The sequence below is a fragment of the Zea mays genome, chromosome 8 (genome assembly GCF_902167145.1).
Source record: "Zea mays cultivar B73 chromosome 8, Zm-B73-REFERENCE-NAM-5.0, whole genome shotgun sequence".
NCBI lineage: Eukaryota > Viridiplantae > Streptophyta > Magnoliopsida > Poales > Poaceae > Zea > Zea mays.
In genome coordinates this window covers 6,013,682-6,035,485 of record NC_050103.1, presented here as the reverse complement: position 1 = coordinate 6,035,485, position 21,804 = coordinate 6,013,682, and the positions used below count along the sequence as shown (strand labels likewise).

The following is a 21,804-nucleotide window of genomic DNA, read 5'->3' as shown; positions in this document are numbered from 1 at the left end:
TCCATCATATTATTGGTCAAAAAGCTGTAAAATAGTCAAAAGAAGATGAATGATTGTAGCCCAAGTTTATGTTTTTGGGCCAAGCTTATACTAGATATTTTATACGCACGGGTTAACTAGTATGAGTGATGACAGAACATTATAATACCCATTTACCCATTGGGTGAAATATTTTGTCCAATAAGAAACCCATGAGTAGAATATTATGCCCATACACATACCTACAAAACCAGAGTGGATTGAAGAGGTCTTTCCAACTCCCTGCGGTTTTGTAGCTCCCAAACTAACCTTAATGGAGTAAATACCCATCGGTTATCGAATCGCGGGTACCATTGCCATCTAATCTCTACGTATGTTTCCACATTTTAGAATGCAATTTAATGGCCTAAAGAAAACAAGGAGAAAGAAAAGGAAAATAATATTTCGATCGTGGTGTGAGTTTAACTCCGCTTTCCTACTTGGCGCTAGGTCCCCCGCCTCTCATTTCCCCCCTCCTCCCGCTCCCCTTGGCTCCCCAAGCCTCGACGCCCGGCTAGGGTTTTGCCTCCTTCCCGCCGCCGCTGTTTCAGCGAGCGAGACCGAGTGGTAGAGAAAGAGCGGTGCTTAGCCACCCATGTCGCTGCGTCCGAGCGAGCGGGTCGAGGTACGGCGGAACCGCTACAAGGTGGCGGTTGACGCGGAGGAGGGGCGGCGGCGGCGCGAGGACAATATGGTGGAGATCCGCAAGAGCCGCCGTGAGGAGAGCCTCCTCAAGAGGCGCCGTGAGGGGCTCCAGGCCCAGGTCCCTGCCCCTCCCTCCGGGGTTGAGAAGAAGGTGAGGATATGCCGCCCACTCCGGTCTCTGTTCCGATTTCTGTTTTTTCTCTCCTTTTGCTGTTGCGGTGGTATTCTAGTGTTGTGTTCAGTACAAGTGTGGTAGATTGGTTCGACCGATATGCAATGCCAATATGTTATACTCGCCCTTTTATGCTTAATAATGCAAGTTGCACATTCGAGCTCGCATGTGACTACTATGAGTAGTTTCTGCAGGAGGCTTCTTGCATATTTGTTTACTTGTCACTCAGAGTGTCTGGTACTTGCCACAGTACTCTCAGCTACCATTAACCTTTTAGTATTCTGATTCTGATTAATATTGGGTTGATGACTAGATTAGTTCTCTAGAAATTAGATTTTACACGCATGCTAGTTGTGTTTAGACAAGCGTTTGGTATTGATTTAGATATACCAGGAGTTTTATTACTTTATGCTTGTGATTTCTTAGGTATACCTATCATACATAGCATTCAGAAAATAAAGTGCAGTCATATGGTTCTTAGGTTCTAGACATGCAGACTTTAATATTTCAGGATGGTATTTTTCTAGAACATGTTATAGGTGATTCGCCAAGTTGTTGGTGTCTCAGTCATTTTTATTATTGATTTAAGCAAGATTTCTTATTCCTTTTAGTCTCTATTTGTCAATGAATGTAAACTATCACCATATGATACGTTCTCACTGCATTTTAGTTTGTATCACCATGTCTTGATCACTAGACCAAGTAATAGCTCTTGATTTTTAGGGATGTTTTTCTGTTGTTGTCCTAATCAGGTGCAAGATATGGTGGCGGAGAACTTTGTTGGTCTTGTTATTGATTGTTTTGTTATCTTCTTTATCTTGGAACACTTCATGACTGATGTTGTTTTAATATTTGGAATAAGTTTGCATAGTCATGCTTATGAATTCTTCAGAGTTCAGAGTCAGTGCTTATCATGTTATTGCTGTGCTGACTGTTATGTTGATGTACACAGTTTGTCTTGTTTGATCCGTGGATCCGATGTTTCTTTGCTGTTATGAGATAACACATAGTTCTGATGTATCCTTGCCTAATTCATACCTAATTGATTCAAAATTAAACTGAAGCCACTTAGCTACCTTTTAGAAGTGGGCTTTACTGTGCCAAAGCTGTCGCACTGAATCTTATTGTCTACCAATGTGGTCAAAAGTGTTAACGAAATTAATCTTGTTTAACAACAGAAGCTTGGAGCTATGTTCTTATAGATACATATGTTTTATTTTTTAATTAACATTATTTTATCTGAATTGCTTTCTCTGGCATTGTTAGCTTCTTCATGTCTGTAGAATTTTATCACACCGATACCATTTATACAAGTATCTGTGTTGGATTCTTCTGAGTCGATGCTAATCCCACACTCTATAGAGGTCTAACTGGTTGCGAAGTTTCATATTGTGCGAAGCAAAACATATCTGGGATTAAGTCTACTACAATATATTGTTATGTGTCCGTTGTACAATTTAGGTTCTTTTGGTACCGACAATACATGCTCTGATATTTGTTGTGTTATAAATTGGTAGCTTGAAAGCCTCCCAGCTATGGTTAGTGGGGTTTATTCGGATGATAATAACCTTCAGCTTGAGGCCACCACACAGTTCCGCAAATTGCTCTCTATAGGTACTAACTTGCTCTCTTTACAGGTGTCTTAGTTTGTTTATCAATGGTGGCCCATTATACACTGTCTGTAAACATTGACTGAACCTTGTTTCTGAACCAGAGAGGAGTCCCCCCATCGAAGAAGTTATCAAAACAGGTGTAGTTCCAAGATTTGTGCAGTCTCTCACCAGAGAGGATTTCCCCCAGCTGCAGGTATGTTGATACAATATAAATCTTATATCCCGTTCATGTAAAGCGATAAAAAGGCTTTGTTGTTGTTGTTGTTGTTGTATCCCGTTCATCTCTAGCCTACCCCAACGTGCTTGGGACAAAAAGGCTTTGTTGTTGTTGTTGTATCCCGTTCATGTAAAGCGATAAAACGTTGAAGCGCTCATGAGTGCCTTTTAACTCTAAAATGTTTAATCGAGCTTTAAAACGTCTTTTTAAACATGGACAAAATATCAATATAACCATGGTTCTTAAAGCGGTAAGGTGAGACAAGGCGTTGGACCACCGCCTGGACGCCTAGGCGGCGCCTAGGCGGCGCCTAGGCGAGGTAGGCGGGCAAGGCGCCTAGGCATTGGACCTCCGCCTGGACGCCTAGGCGACACCTTAAGAACAGTGAATATAACATAAGTTCACATAATAATATCAAGGGAAATATCAACCTCCCATAGTAACAAGTTCTAAGATGACATGCCCACAACCACAAGCACACAATCAACTAAAAGACATGTTCTAAAATGACATGTGACAATCACAAGCACATAATCAACTAAAATGACGTGCGCACAACCACAATGACACTAGCGTCACTCTCATTTTCCCTTCCATCTATGATCTCTCAGTAACCATCATCCAAATCATCAATACTAGTAACCATCATCTCAATCTCTCTTCCTTGTTGGATCCTTTAAAGGATCATAGCCATCACTTCTGACAGCTACAGATGCATTCACATCATTATTGCTTGCCATTTCACTCTGCAACTGCAAAGATCAGAGCAAATCAGACGATCTGGATGGGAGCAGGGGAGGCGGATGAGAGCAGGGGAGGAGGATGAGGGCACTGCAGGGCAGGCGGGCAGGTGGATGAGAGCAGCCGAGCATGGGAGGCGGGGGGGGGGGGGGGGGGGCGAGCAGGGGAGGCACAGACTTGGACGAGCTCGTTGAGCTGAGAGCAGGGCAGGCGGGAGGCGGCAGATGAGGGCTTACCGACGGCGATGGATGGCCGCGGCGGATGTCAGCGCAGGGGAGGCGGCGACGGCGCTGTGGCAAATGATAAGCGCAGTGGCACAGAGGCAGCGGGTGGATGGCGGATGACGCCTGACGGGCTAGGCTGGAGCTGGACCTCCTTAAAGCGGTAAAGCGTGGCTTTTCACGGCCCATAGTGTTTAAACGTCTAAACTAGCGCTTAAAACAGACGCTTTACTCTTTTTCGTGAAACACACTAACACTTAGCAGCGTTTTGGCGCTTAAAAGGTGCTTAAGCGATTTTTTAGTAACCATGACCCCGTTGTCGCTGGATGAAAATGAATTTCTCATGAGCTTTATAATTCTTTTGTAGTTTGAAGCCGCATGGGCTCTCACAAATATTGCTTCTGGCACTTCAGAAAATACAAAGGCTGTTATTGACCATGGGGCTGTTCCTATATTTGTGAAGCTTCTTGGGTCTGGTAGTGATGATGTTCGTGAGCAGGTATTTATTCAGTCTTTTGGCTTTCTTGCTTTTTATTTGCTATTTAGGAGTGTGTGATGTGACAGTAATGCATTTTCTCTGTTTTAAAACAATTAAAAGGCTGTGTGGGCTTTGGGTAATGTTGCTGGCGATTCTCCGAAGTGCCGCGACCTTGTTCTCGCCAATGGTGCGTTGATGCCTCTGCTAGCCCAGTTGAATGAGCATGTTAAGCTCTCCATGCTGCGGAATGCCACCTGGACTTTGTCTAACTTCTGCAGGGGAAAACCACAGCCATCATTTGATCAGGTTTTAAACAAGACTTCTTTTAACTGCTTTTCTGTAACTGTGGTAACTAACTAAACATGTTTATCTTTGGCTGTTATAGACTAAGCCTGCTCTGCCAGCACTTGCACGACTTATCCATTCCAACGACGAGGAAGTTCTCACTGATGCATGCTGGGCCCTGTCATACTTATCTGACGGCACTAATGATAAGATCCAGGCTGTGATTGAAGCTGGTGTTTGCCCCCGGCTCGTGGAGCTTCTCCTGTATGTGAAAATGATGTGTAACAACTTCATGTTGATTACTTCGATAGTTTTTGTTGTTTGCACCAGTTTTTTTAATCTTGTATATGATGTGTGCTGATACCACATGCAGCCATCCATCACCATCGGTGCTTATACCTGCTCTACGAACTGTTGGGAATATTGTCACTGGAGATGATTTGCAAACTCAGGTGGGATTTCAAGTTTGGTGGCTTTCTTCTATGTCCGGCAAACTTTATGCAATTAGTTATCAGAGCTAAATTTGTGTGGATATGATTATTTATTATGGGTCATGCTATATTTCATCACATCACATGTTCCAAACATAAGTGATTCTGATTTTTTGTTAATGTTGTGGTACCAGATGAACTAATGCACTGTCACAAGCATTTAATGAAGCACCATGAAAGTTACTTGTGACTATGTACCACTTTATTGATTTTTATTCTATCTTTTGCAGTGTATTATTGATCATCAAGCTCTTCCCCGCCTCCTGAATCTGTTGACGCAGAACCACAAGAAAAGCATTAAGAAAGAGGCATGCTGGACTATTTCAAATATTACTGCTGGAAACAAAGATCAGATACAGGTAACATACAGAAAGTCCTATGCCACATTTCTACTAATTTGTTTTTACAGTTACTAAGTGGATGACATCAAATTTTTCTAGTCCAGTGGTTATGATGCAAATGAGTGTTGCAAGTGGGTGTACACAGCACATATTTCTTGACTGGAATTAGCACCACATAACCTCTTGTTAGCGCAGTGTTCTTTCATATCTTAGTGTCATTAGTTAGTACATCTGTAAATTAAAACTTGTTCGGCTGTCACTATTAATAATTTATATTTTCTCACTACATGCTTCTTTGCTTCATGTGTTCAAAAAATGTTAGTAATTGATTACTCGCTTTGCTGTACTCAATTTTTAGGCTGTCATAAGTGCCGGTATCATCGCTCCTTTGTTGCAACTGCTTCAAACAGCAGAGTTTGATATCAAGAAGGAGGCTGCTTGGGCCATCTCAAATGCTACCTCTGGTGGTTCTCATGAGCAAATCAAGTATACTACCTTGACTTGCTGCACTGCCTTTTGGCTTGTGCAGTTGTGTGCAATGCAACTTATGTATGTCACCTTTGAACGGAATTTAGAACTCATGTTTTGTCTTGCATAGGTACTTGGTGTCTGAGGGCTGCATCAAGCCATTGTGTGACCTTCTTGTCTGCCCTGATCCGAGAATTGTAACAGTTTGTCTGGAGGGTCTGGAGAATATTCTTAAAGTAGGGCAGCATGACAAGACCATGGGTGCAACAGGTGACACTAATGTCTTAGCTCAGATGATCGATGAAGCGGAAGGCCTGGAAAAGATCGAGAACCTACAGAGCCACGATAACAATGAAATCTATGAAAAGGCTGTGAAGCTTCTTGAGACATACTGGATGGAGGAGGAAGATGACGCAATGGCTACTGCCGGGGAAGCTGCTCCTGCTGTTTTTGACTTTAACCAAGGTGGCAACCCTCCTGCTGCTGGTGGTCTGAACTTCAACTGATACAGGTTCTCCCAGCCATACCATGCTCATCATAGAATGTTTTACGGTTCATTGATTCTGCTAAGGATTTACGGTCCTGGTATTCCTCTTTTGCAGTCTTTGATCGAAAGGGTGTTAATTCCCTCAGTGATGGGCTTGGCATTGGCTTGTCGTGACAAATGTAGTCTGGTCGACTCCACGTGGGATATAATGGTTTGTGGTGAGTCCAATAAACTCAAGATTTCGAAGGGAGATGGGCTGAGCATTATATTCCCAAGTGAACCATGGCTATCAATATCGCAGGGTCTGTAACAAGGATTATATAATCGTCGAACATTAGAGCGTGGGTTCTTGAGAACGCTACTCTAGGTTGTGCGTCGTTTAATTATATCTGGCTACTGTAAGGCATTCCTGATTGGTTTGGTTTTTTAAGTTCCTCGGGAATGGTCTGCGTTGCAGGTTGTCCGGAGTGGGTAAACCTGAGTGGGAACATTTGAGCATATTGCTCGGCCTTGTTTTACTACGGTCGAGGCTAAATTGATTTCTAAAAGCTGTTTGCTTCTGCATTGTTGGCGGGAAAATAAGGCGAATGTTTTGATGCCAAATTCAATTTCGAGTTAAGAGGCAGATACAAGGCCCTTCACAACGCAAATCTTACCAATTTCTTCTCAACAGTAGTATTATTTGCTTCTTTTTATACATCTGCGATGAAATACCTCCGTGCTTTGGCGCCGCGGGTGGAGAAGGAGATTGCATCGGTGGGGACTGGGGAGCAAGGAATAATTGTAGCGCCGATCGAGAGCAGCGAGGCTAGCTTGGGCGCGGCAGCACTGGAGGAATTGTTTCCGATGCGGGAAAGAGACGAAGGCACTACGCGATCCGCCAGTGCGCCCTTTGCGCTTTGAGGGACACTTCCGGCTCCGGAGCACAGCGAGTCAGACTGTGGTGGCGCGCGGGATAAAACACCCAGAGCAAGAGATCGCCCTTTTTAATCTGGCTGTCTTCGAAAAACCCATCTGCAAAAGGTTTCGTTGCCTGCCCCCCCGAAGGCCAATGCCCTTCATTTGCACTGGCTGACCTGGCCTAGGAGCCCGTCCAAACAACCAAGCAGACCTGCTAGGTGAAAACAAAGAAGCTTTCTTGGTATAAGTGTCGTAGTGTGCTAGCCGATCAAAAAAGAGTGCACAGGTTTCTCTAAATTTCTTTCTCTATATGCACTTTTACACTATCAAGATTTCACCTATTTTTTCATGTCCAACAGTGGTTCCCTCTAAACAATCTCTCTATACACCACTACAACCATAAAATATCATGTCATACCTTTCTTTTTATCCATTATCATTTTTTTTTTGTCTACTAACAATTACTCACAGGCACAAAAACATGCGTAAACAGTGATTGGAGACACCATATGACAGTTGGGAGAGAGACAACTACATCTGTTTAGAGGGCCCGGAAGGGGGTGCCGTTGCGATATCAAATGGGCTCCTGTAGCCGCTAGTTGGAGGGGAGGGGGCGAGCGGTGGAGACGGCTGCAGCCAATTGAGATTCTCTTCAACAGTCTCCTCTATATTTGTTCACTATATCCCACTATCTCGCTACATCAGCAAACTCGCTCCCTAACTGCATCGCGCCCCTCCCCCTATGCTACTACAGTGGCAAACAATACAACGCTACAAACCGCAACGCCACGCCCTATGTGCTCCTCTACATGATACAGTCATAAGGGGAACGAACAGTGATCCCACTATCCCGCCACAGTGAGCCTCCCCTTGCGTCGATTTGCTTGCACATTAGTATTTATGAGTTGGGGAAAATATATAAAGGATGATGAATAGATATGGAAAATGATATTTTATGGTTATAGTGGGTATATGGGAGAATTTAGGGAAAATCGCTGCGGGAGGGAGAAAACTAGAAGGTGGCATCTGGGTGACGTGGCGTAAAAGTAGGATATGGGGCCGAATTTAGGGGGACTCGTTGCAGACAATCTTATATCTCCACCTTGTGTAAGGGCCCCCTAAATTTTTCCCCTATACCCACTACTTTCATAAAACATATTTTTCATAATTATTTATTATTTATTACTATTTTTACACAACTAATAAATACCTGCATGCACTGAAATCGAGTCAAGAGGGGCCGACTGCCACCCCCGCATCTAGCGAAGTGCTGTAGGATCCGCTAGCGCTGTAACGACCAGGGGTGTCTCGGGGCCTGTGCGGACTGCGTGACCGCACAGGCCCCTAAGATTCTAGGGCCTCAAAATTTATTTATAATATATATATTATAAATAAAAATATTATTTTGTATAAAATATTGATCAAAACGTGCCACAAATCACAAGAACATTTTAAACGATATGTTATTCTCATTGCTAATCAAGTTTTTCTTCAATTACAAGAAGATTTAAATAATACTACCTCCATTCTTAAATCTTTGTTGCCCCTAGTTTATTTTTAAACTAAACCATGACAAATAAAAACGGAGGGAGTATCTATTAGAAATATGCCCTAGAGATAATCATAGAGATGCAATATTTTTTTTGTATCTCTCTCTCTCTATCTCTCTCTCTCTCTATATATATATATTGTTTAATTGAATATCCATGAAAGGCACCTTGTATTGATTAATAATTATGTGAATTGTTTGTGAGATTCTTTACTTGTATGGTTATTCTAAATGATGTCCATAGTTAGAGTCGATGACTAGCACATGTATTAGTTGATGACTACATTTCACAAGTCATAGATATGGAGATGTAAAACTAATAATGTGGGCACATGTATGACATAAGGCTAGACCGACCCAACGTGAGATATTGTAATATAGTTCTCTTTTTTCAACATGTATACTGTGTCCTTAGAACTGAGATTGTCACATGTTCTCAAGATGTGAATTGACTTACTTGGGGACTATCAAATGCTACTCCGTAACTAAGTAGTTATAAATGTAGTTTTGGGTTTGTCAGGAAGCATGCTGTGAGGCATGGTCAGTCAAGATGGAATTTGTCCCTCTCTTCTTGAGAGAGATATCTCTGGGTCCCTCGAGTGATTGGATCAAGAAATGCATGGTTCTGCTAGGGTTAAGTGTTAACAAATGAAAGGATTTCAATTCACAGTATCGAGAAAGAGAGGTCAGCTTAGAGCCAACCCAAATATCGTGAGACAAAGGGAACATTATGTACGTAATGTTGTGATGGTTTGTCTGAGATGATCTTTACGTGCACATAGGAGTTGACATGTCTTGCTAGAGGTCACTGTCAATTATTGGGCCAAGTAACAATACTTGGGCCATGCCTATATGTACGTGAACCTATAGGGTCACACACTTAAGGGGAAGGAAGCCTAACTGAGAGCACCTAGAGGGAGAGGGGGGTGAATAGGTGATCCTATAAAATTAAACACTAAATAGCAACAAACTTGAATTTCAAGGTGTTAGTGAAATCAAGTGACTAAGGAACGCACTCGTGCGAACAAAGCAATCACAATAAGCAATACACGAGACACACTATTTTTATCCCGTGGTTCGGCCAAGTGACACTTGCCTACTTCCACGTTGTGGCGTCCCAATGGACGAGGGTTGCACTCAACCCATTTCAAGCGATCCAAAGATCAACTTGAATACCACGGTCTTTTCTTTTTGTATCTTTTCCCGTTTGCGAGGAATCTCTACAATTTGGAGTCTCTCGCCCTTACAATTGAGATCACAAAGAAAGCACAGAGTAAGGTTGGGGAGAGCAACACATACAAGACTCAAAATCACAGCACAACCACGCACACAAGTGAGAACGTGAGCACACAAACACAGCGCGAGGAGTTTACAACTCAAATAGTGCTCAAATCTCAAGAACGATGATCTGATTGCGTGAAAGCGAAGTCTAGAAGTCTTAGGATGCTTAGAGTGTGCTTGTGAGAGCACCTAGAGGGGGGGGGTGAATAGGTGATCTTGTAAAAATCAAATACTAATAGCCACAAAACTTAGTTATAAGTGTTAGTATGACTAAGTAGTTTGAAACGAGCTCTTGCGAACACAAATAATCACAGAGAGGAGCAACACAAGAGACACGCGATTTTATCCCGTGGTTCGGCCAAGTAACACTTGCCTACTTCCACGTTGTGGCGTCCCAATGGACGAGGGTTGCACTCAACCCCTTTCAAGTGATCCAATGATCAACTTGAATACCACGACTTTCTTGCTTATAGTCTTCTTCCTGTTTGCGAGGAATCTCCACAAGTTGGAGCCTATCGCCCTTACAAGATTGATCACAAAGAACACACAAGAGTAAGGTTGGGAAGAGCAACACACACAAGACTCAAATACGCAGCACAACCACGCACACAAGTCACGACTTGAGCTCGAAATGAAACACACGGAGTTCACAACTCAAATGGAGCTCAAAACGCTAACACAAAGAATCAAATGCGTGAAGTTGGAGTCTTGGAGTCTTATGATGCTTAGTGAATGCTTGGGTAGCTCCTCCATGCGCCTAGGGGTCCCTTTTATAGCCCCAAGGCAGCTAGGAGCCGTTGAAGATCAACAAGGAAGGCTATCCTTGCCTTCTGTCGAGTGGCACACCGGACAGTCCGGTGCGCCACCGGACAGTCACTGTAGACGGTGCGGTGCTGATCTCCTTCCTTTTCTGGTGCAGACGACCGTTGCACCTCCAGGCCAGTTGGCGCACCGGACACTGTCCAGTGCACACCGGACAGTCCGGTGCCCCCTGCCGACCGTTGGAGCGGGCCACGCGTCGCCCGCGGATTGCGCGGCCGACCGTTGCGCTGGCGACCGTTGGCTCACCGGACAGTCCGGTGCACCACCAGACAGTCCGGTGAATTATAGCCGTACGCCGCCAAACTTTTCCCGAGAGCGGCCTGTTCACCGGAAACCAGCCTGGCGCACCTGACAGTCTGGTGTGCCAGACTGAGCTGAGTTTTGGCTGCACCGAGCCAAGTCTTTTTGGTTTCTTTTCTTCCTGTTTCTAGTACTTGGACAAAATATGTTAGTACTCAAAACAATATACTAAGTCTAGAAACGTACCTAGTAATATGATTTACACTTCTTTCTTCATTTAGCACATAAGAACTTAATTAAATGTGTTGTGCACTTAATCACCAAAACATAATAGAAATTGCCCAAGGGCACATTTCCCTTTCAATCTCCCCCTTTTTGGTGATTTATGCCAACACATCCAAAAGCAACCAAAAGAAGTGCAACATCAATGCAATTGAGAACAAAATTGTCTTTGCACAAGTTTTGACATATTTGGATCATTCTTTGCCACCAGTTGGTTTGTTTTTGCAAATCAAATTCATTTTCCTATCTAAGTCAAACTCAGTTGTTTGGGCACAAAGAGAGATAATCCAGGAGTGAAATTGATCAAGTGCCAAAAACTCCCCCTTTTTCCCATGATCAAAAATTCTCCCCCACAAGAGACTAAATTTTGCAATAAGAGTATTTTGGACAAATCAAAAGTTCTAACTCTATTGTTTTCAAAATTCACAAGTGGACAAATCAAAAGTTCTAACTCTATTGTTTTCAAAATTCACAAGTGGTAGCTGATCCATTTGCTTTGGCCTTAATTTCTCCCCCTTTGGCATTAAGCACCAAAACGGGATCATCTTTGGCCCTTTAACCCCATTGCCTCACCAAAATTGTCAATTAAGAGCAAAAAGGCAATAAGAGCATAAGTATGAACTTGGAAGTAAATACACCAATACCGGAGTGCAGTGGAAGTCTTTGCAACGTCCAAGTCCATTTTCCCTTTCAATGCACCTTTGAGACTACATCAGGAATAATCAAACACAAAGGTTAGTCTCAAAGGGTCAAGTTGTAGCATATCTCCCCCTAAATAAGTGCATCACTTGCAAATGGACTTGTGAGGTCCGGAGATCATGTGTACAACTTGAGCACCACAAATAAACAATAATGGATTGAAATGCATAAAGTAGCATAATCAAAGGCATAGAACACATGTATGCTATAGATCAATCCAAGTTACGCGAATCTAAGACATTTAGCTCACTATGCAACCTGCAAAACCTTTTCTCATCTAAAGGCTTGGTGAAGATATCGGCTAGCTGGTTCTCGGTGTTAATATGGTACACCTCGATATCTCCCTTTTGCTGGTGGTCCCTCAGAAAGTGATGCCGGATGTCTATGTGCTTAGTGCGGCTGTGTTCAACAGGATTATCCGCCATGCGGATTGCACTCTCATTGTCACATAGGAGTGGGACTTTGCTCAGATTGTAGCCAAAGTCCCTGAGGGTTTGCCTCATCCAAAGTAGTTGCGCGCAACACTATCCTGCGGCAACATACTCGGCCTCAGCTGTGGATAGGGCAACGAATGTTTGTTTCTTTGAACTCCAAGACACCAGGGACCTTCCTAGGAATTGGCATGTCCCTGATGTACTCTTCCTATCAACCTTGCATCCAACATAATCGAAGTCTGAATATCCAATTAAGTTAAAGATAGATCCCTTTGGATACCAGATCCCGAAGCAAGGCGTAGCAACCAAATACCTAAGAATTCGCTTAACAGCCACAAGGTGACATTCCTTGGGGTTGGATTGAAATCTAGCACAGATGCATACACTAAGCATAATGTCCAGTCTACTAGCACATAAATAAAGCAAGGAACCTATCATAGACCGGTATGTCTTTTGATCAACAGACTTACTGAAAGGGAAATAGGGTCAAACCTTTTCCTATATGAATTTTGGTGGTTGAGTTGCCCAACACAAACAATTGGACTAACTAGTTTGCTCTAGAGTATATGTTCTCTAGGTGCCAAAGGTTCAACTCAAAACCAATACAAAGATTAAAAAGGGTTCAAAAAGAAAGGAGCAAAGAAAACCGAAGTGCTCCCTGGTCTGGCGCATCGGACTGTCCGGTGCACCACCGGACAGTGTCCGGTGCACCATGGAGGATCGACCTCAAACTCTTCAGCTTCAGGTTTCTCAGGCGCAGCTTCGCTATAATTCACCGGACTGTCCGGAGTGCCAGCGGAGCAACGGCTATCTGCGCGCAACGGTCGACTCTGACAGTGAACAACGCAGCACAGTGATCGCAGCAGAAGTCAGAGCAGTTGGTCAGAGGGGCACCTGACTGTCCGGTGTCGCACCGGACTGTCCGGTGCTGCATGAGGACAAAGCCTCCAACGGTCGACCAGCTCCAAGCCCTAACGGGAGGATGACGTGGCGGCTCATCGGACACTGTCCGGTGGCGCACCGGTCTGTCCGGTGCGCCCATCGCCAGCAGCCTTCTCCAACGGCTACATTTTGGATGGTGGCTATAAATACCACCCCAACCGGCCACTTCAAGGGGGGAGCCCAAGCAACATGCCAAGTCATCTATTTGACATACTCAAGCCCTCCCAACCACCTCTATTCATTGATCCATCCTATACACAAGATTTAGACCACTACAACCAACACAAGTGCCACAAAAGAGAGAGCAAGCAAGAGGGAGCTACTCATTTGAGTTTAGCACTAGTGCCTTGTGAGATTCATTGAGAGATAGTGTGTGCTACATCTTTGTGTTCATTTGTGCGTGGAGTTTTGACTCCCATTGAACTTCCTCCAAAGTTTTGGAGGCTTGTAAAGCTAGCAAGAGACACCAAAGAGTGTGGTGATCCTTGCGGGGTCTTAAGTAATCCTTGAGAAGAAGAAGAGCTCGCCGGTCTTGTGTGATCGGTGGAGAGAGGGAAAGGGTTGAAAGAGACCCGTCCTTAGTGGACTCCTCAACGGGGACTAGGCCTTCGAGGGCCAAACCTCGGTAAAACAAATCATCCGTGTCTCGTGTGCTTATTGCTTGTGATTTGTTTGTTCTTTCCCTTTCTAAGTTTTTCTTGCACTATTCTTTGCTAATACCTTTTTGGTGTTGCTTCAAGCTAAATTCTCATTTAGTAAAGCAACCCCTTGCAAGAAAGAACTTGTGTTATTGCTCTTCTTATCTAAGCCTTCTTGGTTTATTCTCATAGACTTATTAGTTGTATAGTTTTATCAATTCCACATTATTTGAAAGCAATACGTTTTACAAGCAAGGACTTAGTTTTTATTCTCCGATAATTGTATATCTTGTTCTAACCACTAATCAAGGGATCTAGGTGGGGTGTAAAGTTATAATTTTCAGGTTTCGCCTATCCACCCCCCTCTAGGGGACTTTCAATTGGTATCAGAGTTAGGCACTTCATATTGAGTCTAACAACTCGAAGTGATGGCTCGTAGAAGATCCCAAAAGAACAAGAAGACAACTCCGAAAGAGAACAAGGAGGTAACTCTTGAGATATTACTTTCCGATTGTTCTAATTATGATTCTTGGTCTACTAGGGTGATAAATGCTTTTAGGACCGTAGATCCACAATTAGAACAAATTATAGACAAGAGTATCTTCCCCTCTAGTTATAATAGAAAAAATATTTCTGAGGAGGATCAAAGATGTTTTCGCTTAAACTACCTAGCTTATGACATCTTAAGTAATTCTCTTAGCAATGAAGATTATCATGCCTTCATATCAAATTATAATGAATCCATTCATGATGCGCATAATATTTGGACTAGAATTAAAAGCAAATTTGATGAGTCCAAACATGATAGTTCATTTTGTGCCTCTACTTCCTTTGGTATTTGTGAAACTAACTCTTTGAAGGAAGAAGAAGAAAATGAACGATGGAGACCAAACGATGAATCCACCTCTCCAAAAGGTTTGTCTTCCCATTTCGATTCCCACATATGTTGTGTGGCTAATGAAAATGATAGCGGAAGCACAAATGAGGATGAGGAGGAGGAAAGAAGCTTCTTGCAACTCTACGCTCGCTTAAGCCAAGAAGATAAGGCGGTCATGCTCAAACTTCTAAAAAGAGCAAGAGAGCAAAGCGAAGCTCGTCAAAGGCTAGAAGATATTCTCTCCATAAAAATGCTAAGCTTTGACGAGTTGACTAAAGAACATCAGTAGCTAAAGTGCTCTCATGTTGATTTGGTCCAAAGGTATGAAACTATTTCAATTGAGCAAGATAACTCTTTACATTGTATCGCTCAATTAGTAAATAGGAATGCCTTACTTAAGGACCAAGTAGAAAAGCTAAAATTTGAAAATCTAGCTTTTCAAGAAAAATATGATATGCTTCTATGTTCTCATGAAAATCTTATGAATGATCATATCATATTAAATATTGCTCATGAGGTTGTGATAGAAAACTTAAAATTCCAACAACCTCACTCATGCACATGTATTCAGATTGAAACTACATTACCATGTGCTAATGCTTGTTGTCCGTCGACAAGCAAATCTTCCTTTGAGCTAGAATTTGCAGGAACGAAAGATGATACTTATCAAAAGCTCAAAGAAGAAAATGAGAGGCTAAAGATGAGCTTGACACAACTAAAAGGGAAGTGCATTGCTCAACTTTCTCAAGATAACCGTGATCACATGGTGAAGTAGCTTGAGATGGAAACAACCGTGGCATGCACTAAGTCCCTTGAAGAAAATGTCAAGGACTTGAGGATTGCCAAGAGGAAGGAACAAAAGATAAAGATCAATGCCTTCTCCAAAAACCTCAACCACGCCTCCATAAAAGGTAACATCCAAGGTAATAATCAAGCCACACTTCATACTAAGAGAAGTAAGAAGTGTAGTGAATGTTTTGAAAAGGGATACTCAATTAGGTCATGTCCCTATATTAAAAATGACTTGATTATTAACAAGGATGATAAACTTTGTTTTAAATGCTCAAAGAAGGGACACTTAATTAGGTCTTGTCCCTATTTAAAACAAAAAGGCATTATGTTAGAAAAGAAAATATTCACTAACCATGTAGCAAGCAAGAAACAAGGAAGGAAGAAATCTTCAAGACTTGAAGATCGCCTATGCTACATATGCCGAAAGAAGGGACATCAATGCAAGGATTGTCCCAATGGTAACTATCCCACTCCTAGCTTGTCAATTAATTCTCATGTAACTAGGCAACCCAAAATTGCAACTTGTGCTAGAAAGGTAATGAGTTTACCTAGTGCTAACACAAAGGACGTTTGGGTTCCTAGATCTTTGTTGACTAACCTTGATGGACCCATCAAGAGATGGGTACCAAAATATGCTTGACAAGCTTTGCAGGAGAAGGAGATGATATGAAGCTTTGGGGATGCTTGAGAGAGTCAATTCAATTTTTTAACTCAAGCTATCAATCTTCAATGATCTATATATCCAAGATTGACCTAAAGTTATTTAAATTTATTATATTCAAAACTCATATCATCTCAGGAAAGATATTGATGTTGTAGGAAACCTTCCTTTGAGCTAGAATTTGCAGGAACAAATGATGATACATATCAAAAGCTCAAAGAAGAAAATGAGAGGCTAAAAATGAGCTTGACACAACTAAAAGGGAAGTGCATTGCTCAACCTTCTCAAGATAACCGTGATCACATGGTGAAGAAGCTTGAGACTGGAACAACCGTGGCATGCACTAAATCCCTTGAAGAAAATGTCAAGGACTTGAGGATTGCCAAGAGGAAGGAACAAAAGATGAAAATCAATGCCTCCTCCAAAAGCCTCAACCACGCCTCCATAAAAGGTAACATCCAAGGTAATAATCAAGCCACACTTCACACTAAGAGAAGTAAGAAGTATAGTGAATGCTTTGAAAATGGGCACTCGATTAGGTCATGTCCCTATATTAAAAATGACTTGATTATTAACAAGGATGATAAAGTTTGTTTTAAATGCTCCAATAAGGGACACTTATTTAGAACTTGTCCCCATTTAAAACAAAAAGGCATAATGTTAGAAAAGAAAATATTCACTAACCATGTAGCAAGTAATAAACAAGGAAGGAAGAAATCTTTAAGACTTGAAGATCGCCTATGCTACATATGCCAAAAGAAGGGACATCAATGCAAAGATTGTCCCATTAGTAACACTTCCACTCCTATCTTGTCAATTAATTCTCTTGTAACTAGGCAACCCAAAATTGCAACTTGTGCTAGAAAGGTAATGAGTTTACTTAGTGCTAACACGAAGGACTTTTGGGTTCCTAGATCTTTGTTAACTAACCGTGATGGACCCATCAAGCGAAGGGTACCAAAATATGCTTGACAAGCTTTGCAGGAGAAGGAGATGATATGAAGCTCTAGGGTGCTTGAGAGAGTCAATTCAATTCTTATTAACTCAAGCTATCAATCTTCAATGATCCATATATCCAAGATTGACCCAAAGTTATTTAAATTTATTATATTCAAAACTCATATCATCTCGGAAAAGATTTTGATGTTGTAGGAAATAAAGAATTACCCTGTGCAGAGAGATCAAGGCCTACAACATGTAGGAAAGCCAAAGGATGGTAACACTTATGTTTTAGGTGCACACATCTTAAATTATATTTTCTCATGTGTCTTGTGTAGTCACATAGAAAAAGAAGCACTTTAAATGTCCTTAAAATTATGTCACCATTCTTTGAAGAAATTCCTCTCATATGGTAGATTGCTTATTCATCATTTCTATTCTATGGCAATCTACATGCTTTAAATTATTGCAAGTACCTCATGGCATGTCTCTTGACTCTCTTCACTAATTATCTTATTGCCATGATTCTAGATATAGAGAGATATTCCAAGTTCTTAAAAGAATAAGGTGTTATGTAAGGAATTCAAATCCTTAGGACACTTATAAAAGGAAAATTCTCTCTATAACTAGAATAGTGTGACTAATGCTTTTATCTAAGTATCCCAAGTAGTCTCACTTGTAGAGAATAAGTTTCTCTTTGGAAGTGCGTAATCTAACATAAAAAGAAAAATCAATCCAATGACTTATGTTGTTGTGCTTCTTGCTTAAAATTGGATATGATTCTTCTACTTTCATCTCTCTCCATGTTATGAATTGGATTTGTTCCATAATCTTAAGAAATTATCTTTGCTTGTTTTATGAGTTAAATTGAGCATAACATCATCTATGGATATTCCAGTTCATGATATGAAGTTTCCATGTTTTAGTATTCTATCCTTCATTACTTTATTACTAAAAGGGAAACTAGTGCTTGTGTCACTAACAATATTTCTCTTGAGCTTACTTATGGAAATCTACAAAAGAGAAAGTGCATGTTTAAGTCACAAGCCTCTAGGGTTACTCTTCACCCTAAGAAGAAAGGTAAAAAGCAAAGGTATGGGAACTCTTTTTCTCATCAATGGTTATCTACTTTAATGTATCTTATTTTACCTATGTGAAGAATAGATTATTTATTGGACTTAATTTTTGCTAAGTGTACATTCAATCTTGTTCTCATAAATGCATTAGTCCATTAGAATCTATTTCATGCCTTTGCTATACATATTCTCATATTGATTTGCTTCTAAGTAACGATTAATAAATTCAATATGAAGAAGTAAATTTCCTATGATTGATCTAAATGTTTAAAGGGTGCATATTCCTCTTTCCTAATGATGTGCACTAACGTTAAGGAATTTACTACATGTATATGTGAATTATGGATGATGAATTGTGTTTATTTCCTATCTAAAGAAATCATCCTTCATTATATACTCCCTTGTGCTATTAACATCTTTCTTGAGTATTTTCAATAAGTTTGGAAGGAAAAAAGCCACTGCAAAGGGAGGACTCTCAAATGAAATAGGAGGACATCAAGGACAACACCACCTACTTCTACAAAACAATCAATGGTGTGGTTGAGTATTCTAAAATCCTTTTCATTGTGAGAATACCAGGCATAAGTCGTTTATTGCAAATCTTATAAAGCCTTGATCAAGATGTATATTGCCTCTCCCTATTTCATCTCTAAAATTGAATGCATCTATTCATTTCATTCTAATACCTTGATGCATATCTCTAGGGGGAGCCTACTTCTATATCTTGATCATATTGAGACTAACACTTTATCTTAGTCTCAAAGTATGAGAATAAGTTTCTCATGAAATAGTGCTACTACATTTCAATCCAACTTGTTAAAATAATGTCGCTTTTATAAAGGATTGTTGCTTTCATTGCTAAAGTAGCATATTTACTGGATTCTCCTTTTCTGAGCTTATCTAAGGCATATGTTGTTCTTTTGATCACATCTGTTATTTGTTTGATCATTGAATAACTTCAATTAACACTTATGTTTCTTAGTGCCTTATATACTATCATTCGATATCTCTCTTGATGTGCACTAAGTTAAAAGGAGGATTCATGATACACTTATGCAATTTGTGATTCATTTGATATATGCTAACAATGACTTGGAGAAGGATCACTAGTTGTAGAACTCTCTCTTGTGCAAAATATTTCCATATATTGTAACGCCCTGAATTTGGGGGTAGAATTTTTTCTTCTTTTCTCTCACCAAATTCGGGCGTTACTCTCTTTTCTCTTTCCCCGTTTGCTCCTTCTTCCCAATTTCAAACCAGTATAGCGGCATGTGTCCGTGTCATGTATAAACCAAAACCTAAGTGTCATGAGTGTTGCATCATGCCGAAGTACATTTCTTTGTCTGATGTTGTGTGTTCGTCTCGTTCCGTTCCGGATTTCGGTTCGCGATCTAAGTCCGTTTAGTGGTCCGCGCTCGTCGTGGGTTTTCAATCCGCGAAGTGGCTCGGCCCAGCCCAACTTAGCCCAGCCCAGCTCAGCCGGCCCGGCCCGCCCCGGCCTGCGCCCCCCCGGCGCCCAAAAACCCCTCCCATGCGCCCCCTCCCCTCTCCCTCTCTCATTTGGATCTCCCGCGCAACAACCTCTCCTCTCCCTCTTCCACCTCTCTCTCCCCGTGGTGCCCTAGGATTTGGAGACGGCGATCACCGGATTTTGGACCCCGAGGTGAGCTCCCCTCCCCTCCCCTTCTCTCTCTCCCTCTCCCTCTTCTTCTCCCCACGCGCGCCCCCTTTCTCTCCCTGCCCGCGCGCGACTCCGACCCCGGCGGCGCTCGCCCGCGGCGGCGCGGCCCCGTCCCCGGCCTCCCTCCCCGGCGGCGCCCCCGCTCGGCCCTCCCCGCGGCGGCGCTAGGCTCCCCGCCCCCGGCTCGCCCGCCCGGCCCCCGGCGGCGTGCGGCCCCCGCTCGGCCCCCTCGGCTCCCCGGCGGCGCTCGCCCCCGGCGGCGTGCGGCCCCCGCTCGGCCCTCCCCGGCGGCGCTCGGCCGCCTGCCCCTGCCCGTCCCGCTCGGCCCTCCCCGCTCGGCCCCTCCGCGGCGGCGCTCGGCGCCCGCCCCCGGCTCGCCCGCCTGGCCTCCCTCCCGCGGCGGCGCTCGGCTCCCCGTCCCCGGCCTTCCCCCCCCGCTCGACCCCTCCCCGGCGCGGCGGCGCCCGCCCCCTGCCCGGCCCCGCGTGGCGGCGCCCGCCCTCCCCTGGCCCGCGGCGGCGCTCGCCCACCCCTGCTCGCCCGCCCCTGCTCGCCCGCGGCGGCGCCCGCTCGCCCCTGCCCGCCCGGCGACGCTCCCCGCCCCTCCCCCCGCGCGCGGTGGCGATCCCGCTACCCAGCTCGGCCGCCCCCGCACCCTGCCCCGTGCCCGCCCGGCCTCGGCCGCCCCTGGCCGGTTCAACCGCCCTGGCCCCCGGCTCGGCCGCCCGTTCCCCCGTCCCGGCCTCGCTCGACCGTATCTTCGCTCGCCCGCGCTCGCGGTGATTATTCGTTAATTAGCGTGTTGCGTCGCGCGCTTCGCCGCGCGACGGATTTGTCTAAATTCAGATTCTATCTTGTGTGCGTCGTGCGCTTCGTCGCGCGACGATCCATTTTTGTTTCAGGTTGTTTAAGGTGTAACGCCGTGTGTGTATTCACGCGACGTTCCACTTTGGACTCAGTTTAGTCGACGTATGCCGTCGTGCGCTTCGTCGCGCGACGTTTAACGTCTCCTCGTATCTAAGGCGAAGTGTCTCGTTGCGTGCTCGGTCGCGCGACGAGTCGTTAAGAGCCTTGTCGCGCGTCTCGCCACGCGACCATCCTTTTATGTATCTCCACCTGCTTATAATAATTAGACATGAAACATGACTTTACTTTACGCTAAACATAGTGTCTATATTGAACTTCCTTCCATTAAGCGAGTGGCTAATTTATAATCATGTAACGTTATCGTTTCTCGACTGTCTTTTCCTCTTTCTCTCTTAACCGTACTCGCGAGCCTGCGTAGAACGTCTGTTTACTTATTGCATTCTATTGTATGGTGTACTGTTCTTTTGTATTAAATGTGTGGATGTATGTATGTTTGCAATCGCATAGAGAACAATCCGGTTGAAGAGCCCGAGGAACTCGCAGGAGAAGCCCCTGAGCAGCAGTCGGTTGGTGGAGGCAAGTGTCCTTTGACCTATCTCTGTCCTATTCATTCTTTAATTCACCTCCCGCTTTACATATTTATGCCTAAGGTTTGACTAGCTTTTGTTATCCCTATCCTTGCTTACCTATTTGGGTTGGATTATTACTGTTTAGCTTTATGCTATTGCTCAACTCTAATCAATGAACATGATGAGATTATCTATGATACGCTGTTTTCCCTTCTCTTATTATGATGTTGTACTTGTGACCTTCAAGGGGGCTCGAGCGGTTTCTCGAGTGCCTCTCCGTAAGGACCTGTTCTATGGATGACCGCCCAGGAAAACAGTGCAACCATGAGGGTGGAATGGGGTGCCCTTAGCTGAATAATTAGAGGATCCGGGGTGTGG

The 21,804-nt window shown here is 43.4% G+C and overlaps 1 protein-coding gene across 1 annotated transcript; it reads left to right on the top strand.

Annotated features, from left to right (window-relative positions):
- The first annotated feature begins 467 nt into the window (after positions 1 to 467).
- LOC100282153 (uncharacterized) lies at positions 468 to 6,780 on the top strand. The gene is made up of 11 exons (NM_001155065.2): positions 468 to 814; positions 2,353 to 2,449; positions 2,550 to 2,641; positions 3,995 to 4,126; positions 4,226 to 4,411; positions 4,491 to 4,654; positions 4,764 to 4,842; positions 5,112 to 5,240; positions 5,581 to 5,708; positions 5,821 to 6,201; positions 6,293 to 6,780. The coding sequence occupies exons 1-10, from the start codon at positions 614 to 616 to the stop codon at positions 6,194 to 6,196; spliced, it is 1,584 nt and encodes a 527-aa protein (NP_001148537.2). The 5' UTR covers positions 468 to 613; the 3' UTR covers positions 6,197 to 6,201; positions 6,293 to 6,780.
- The last annotated feature ends 15,024 nt before the right edge of the window (positions 6,781 to 21,804 follow it).

Bases quoted from the DNA above. Each gene is read 5' to 3' on its own strand.
- LOC100282153 (NM_001155065.2), top strand. From the start codon at position 614: ATGTCGCTGCGTCCGAGCGAGCGGGTCGAGGTACGGCGGAACCGCTAC. The intron at 4,127-4,225 runs GTATTTATTCAG...AACAATTAAAAG, and splicing joins GTGATGATGTTCGTGAGCAG to GCTGTGTGGGCTTTGGGTAA. The intron at 5,241-5,580 runs GTAACATACAGA...CTCAATTTTTAG, and splicing joins GAAACAAAGATCAGATACAG to GCTGTCATAAGTGCCGGTAT.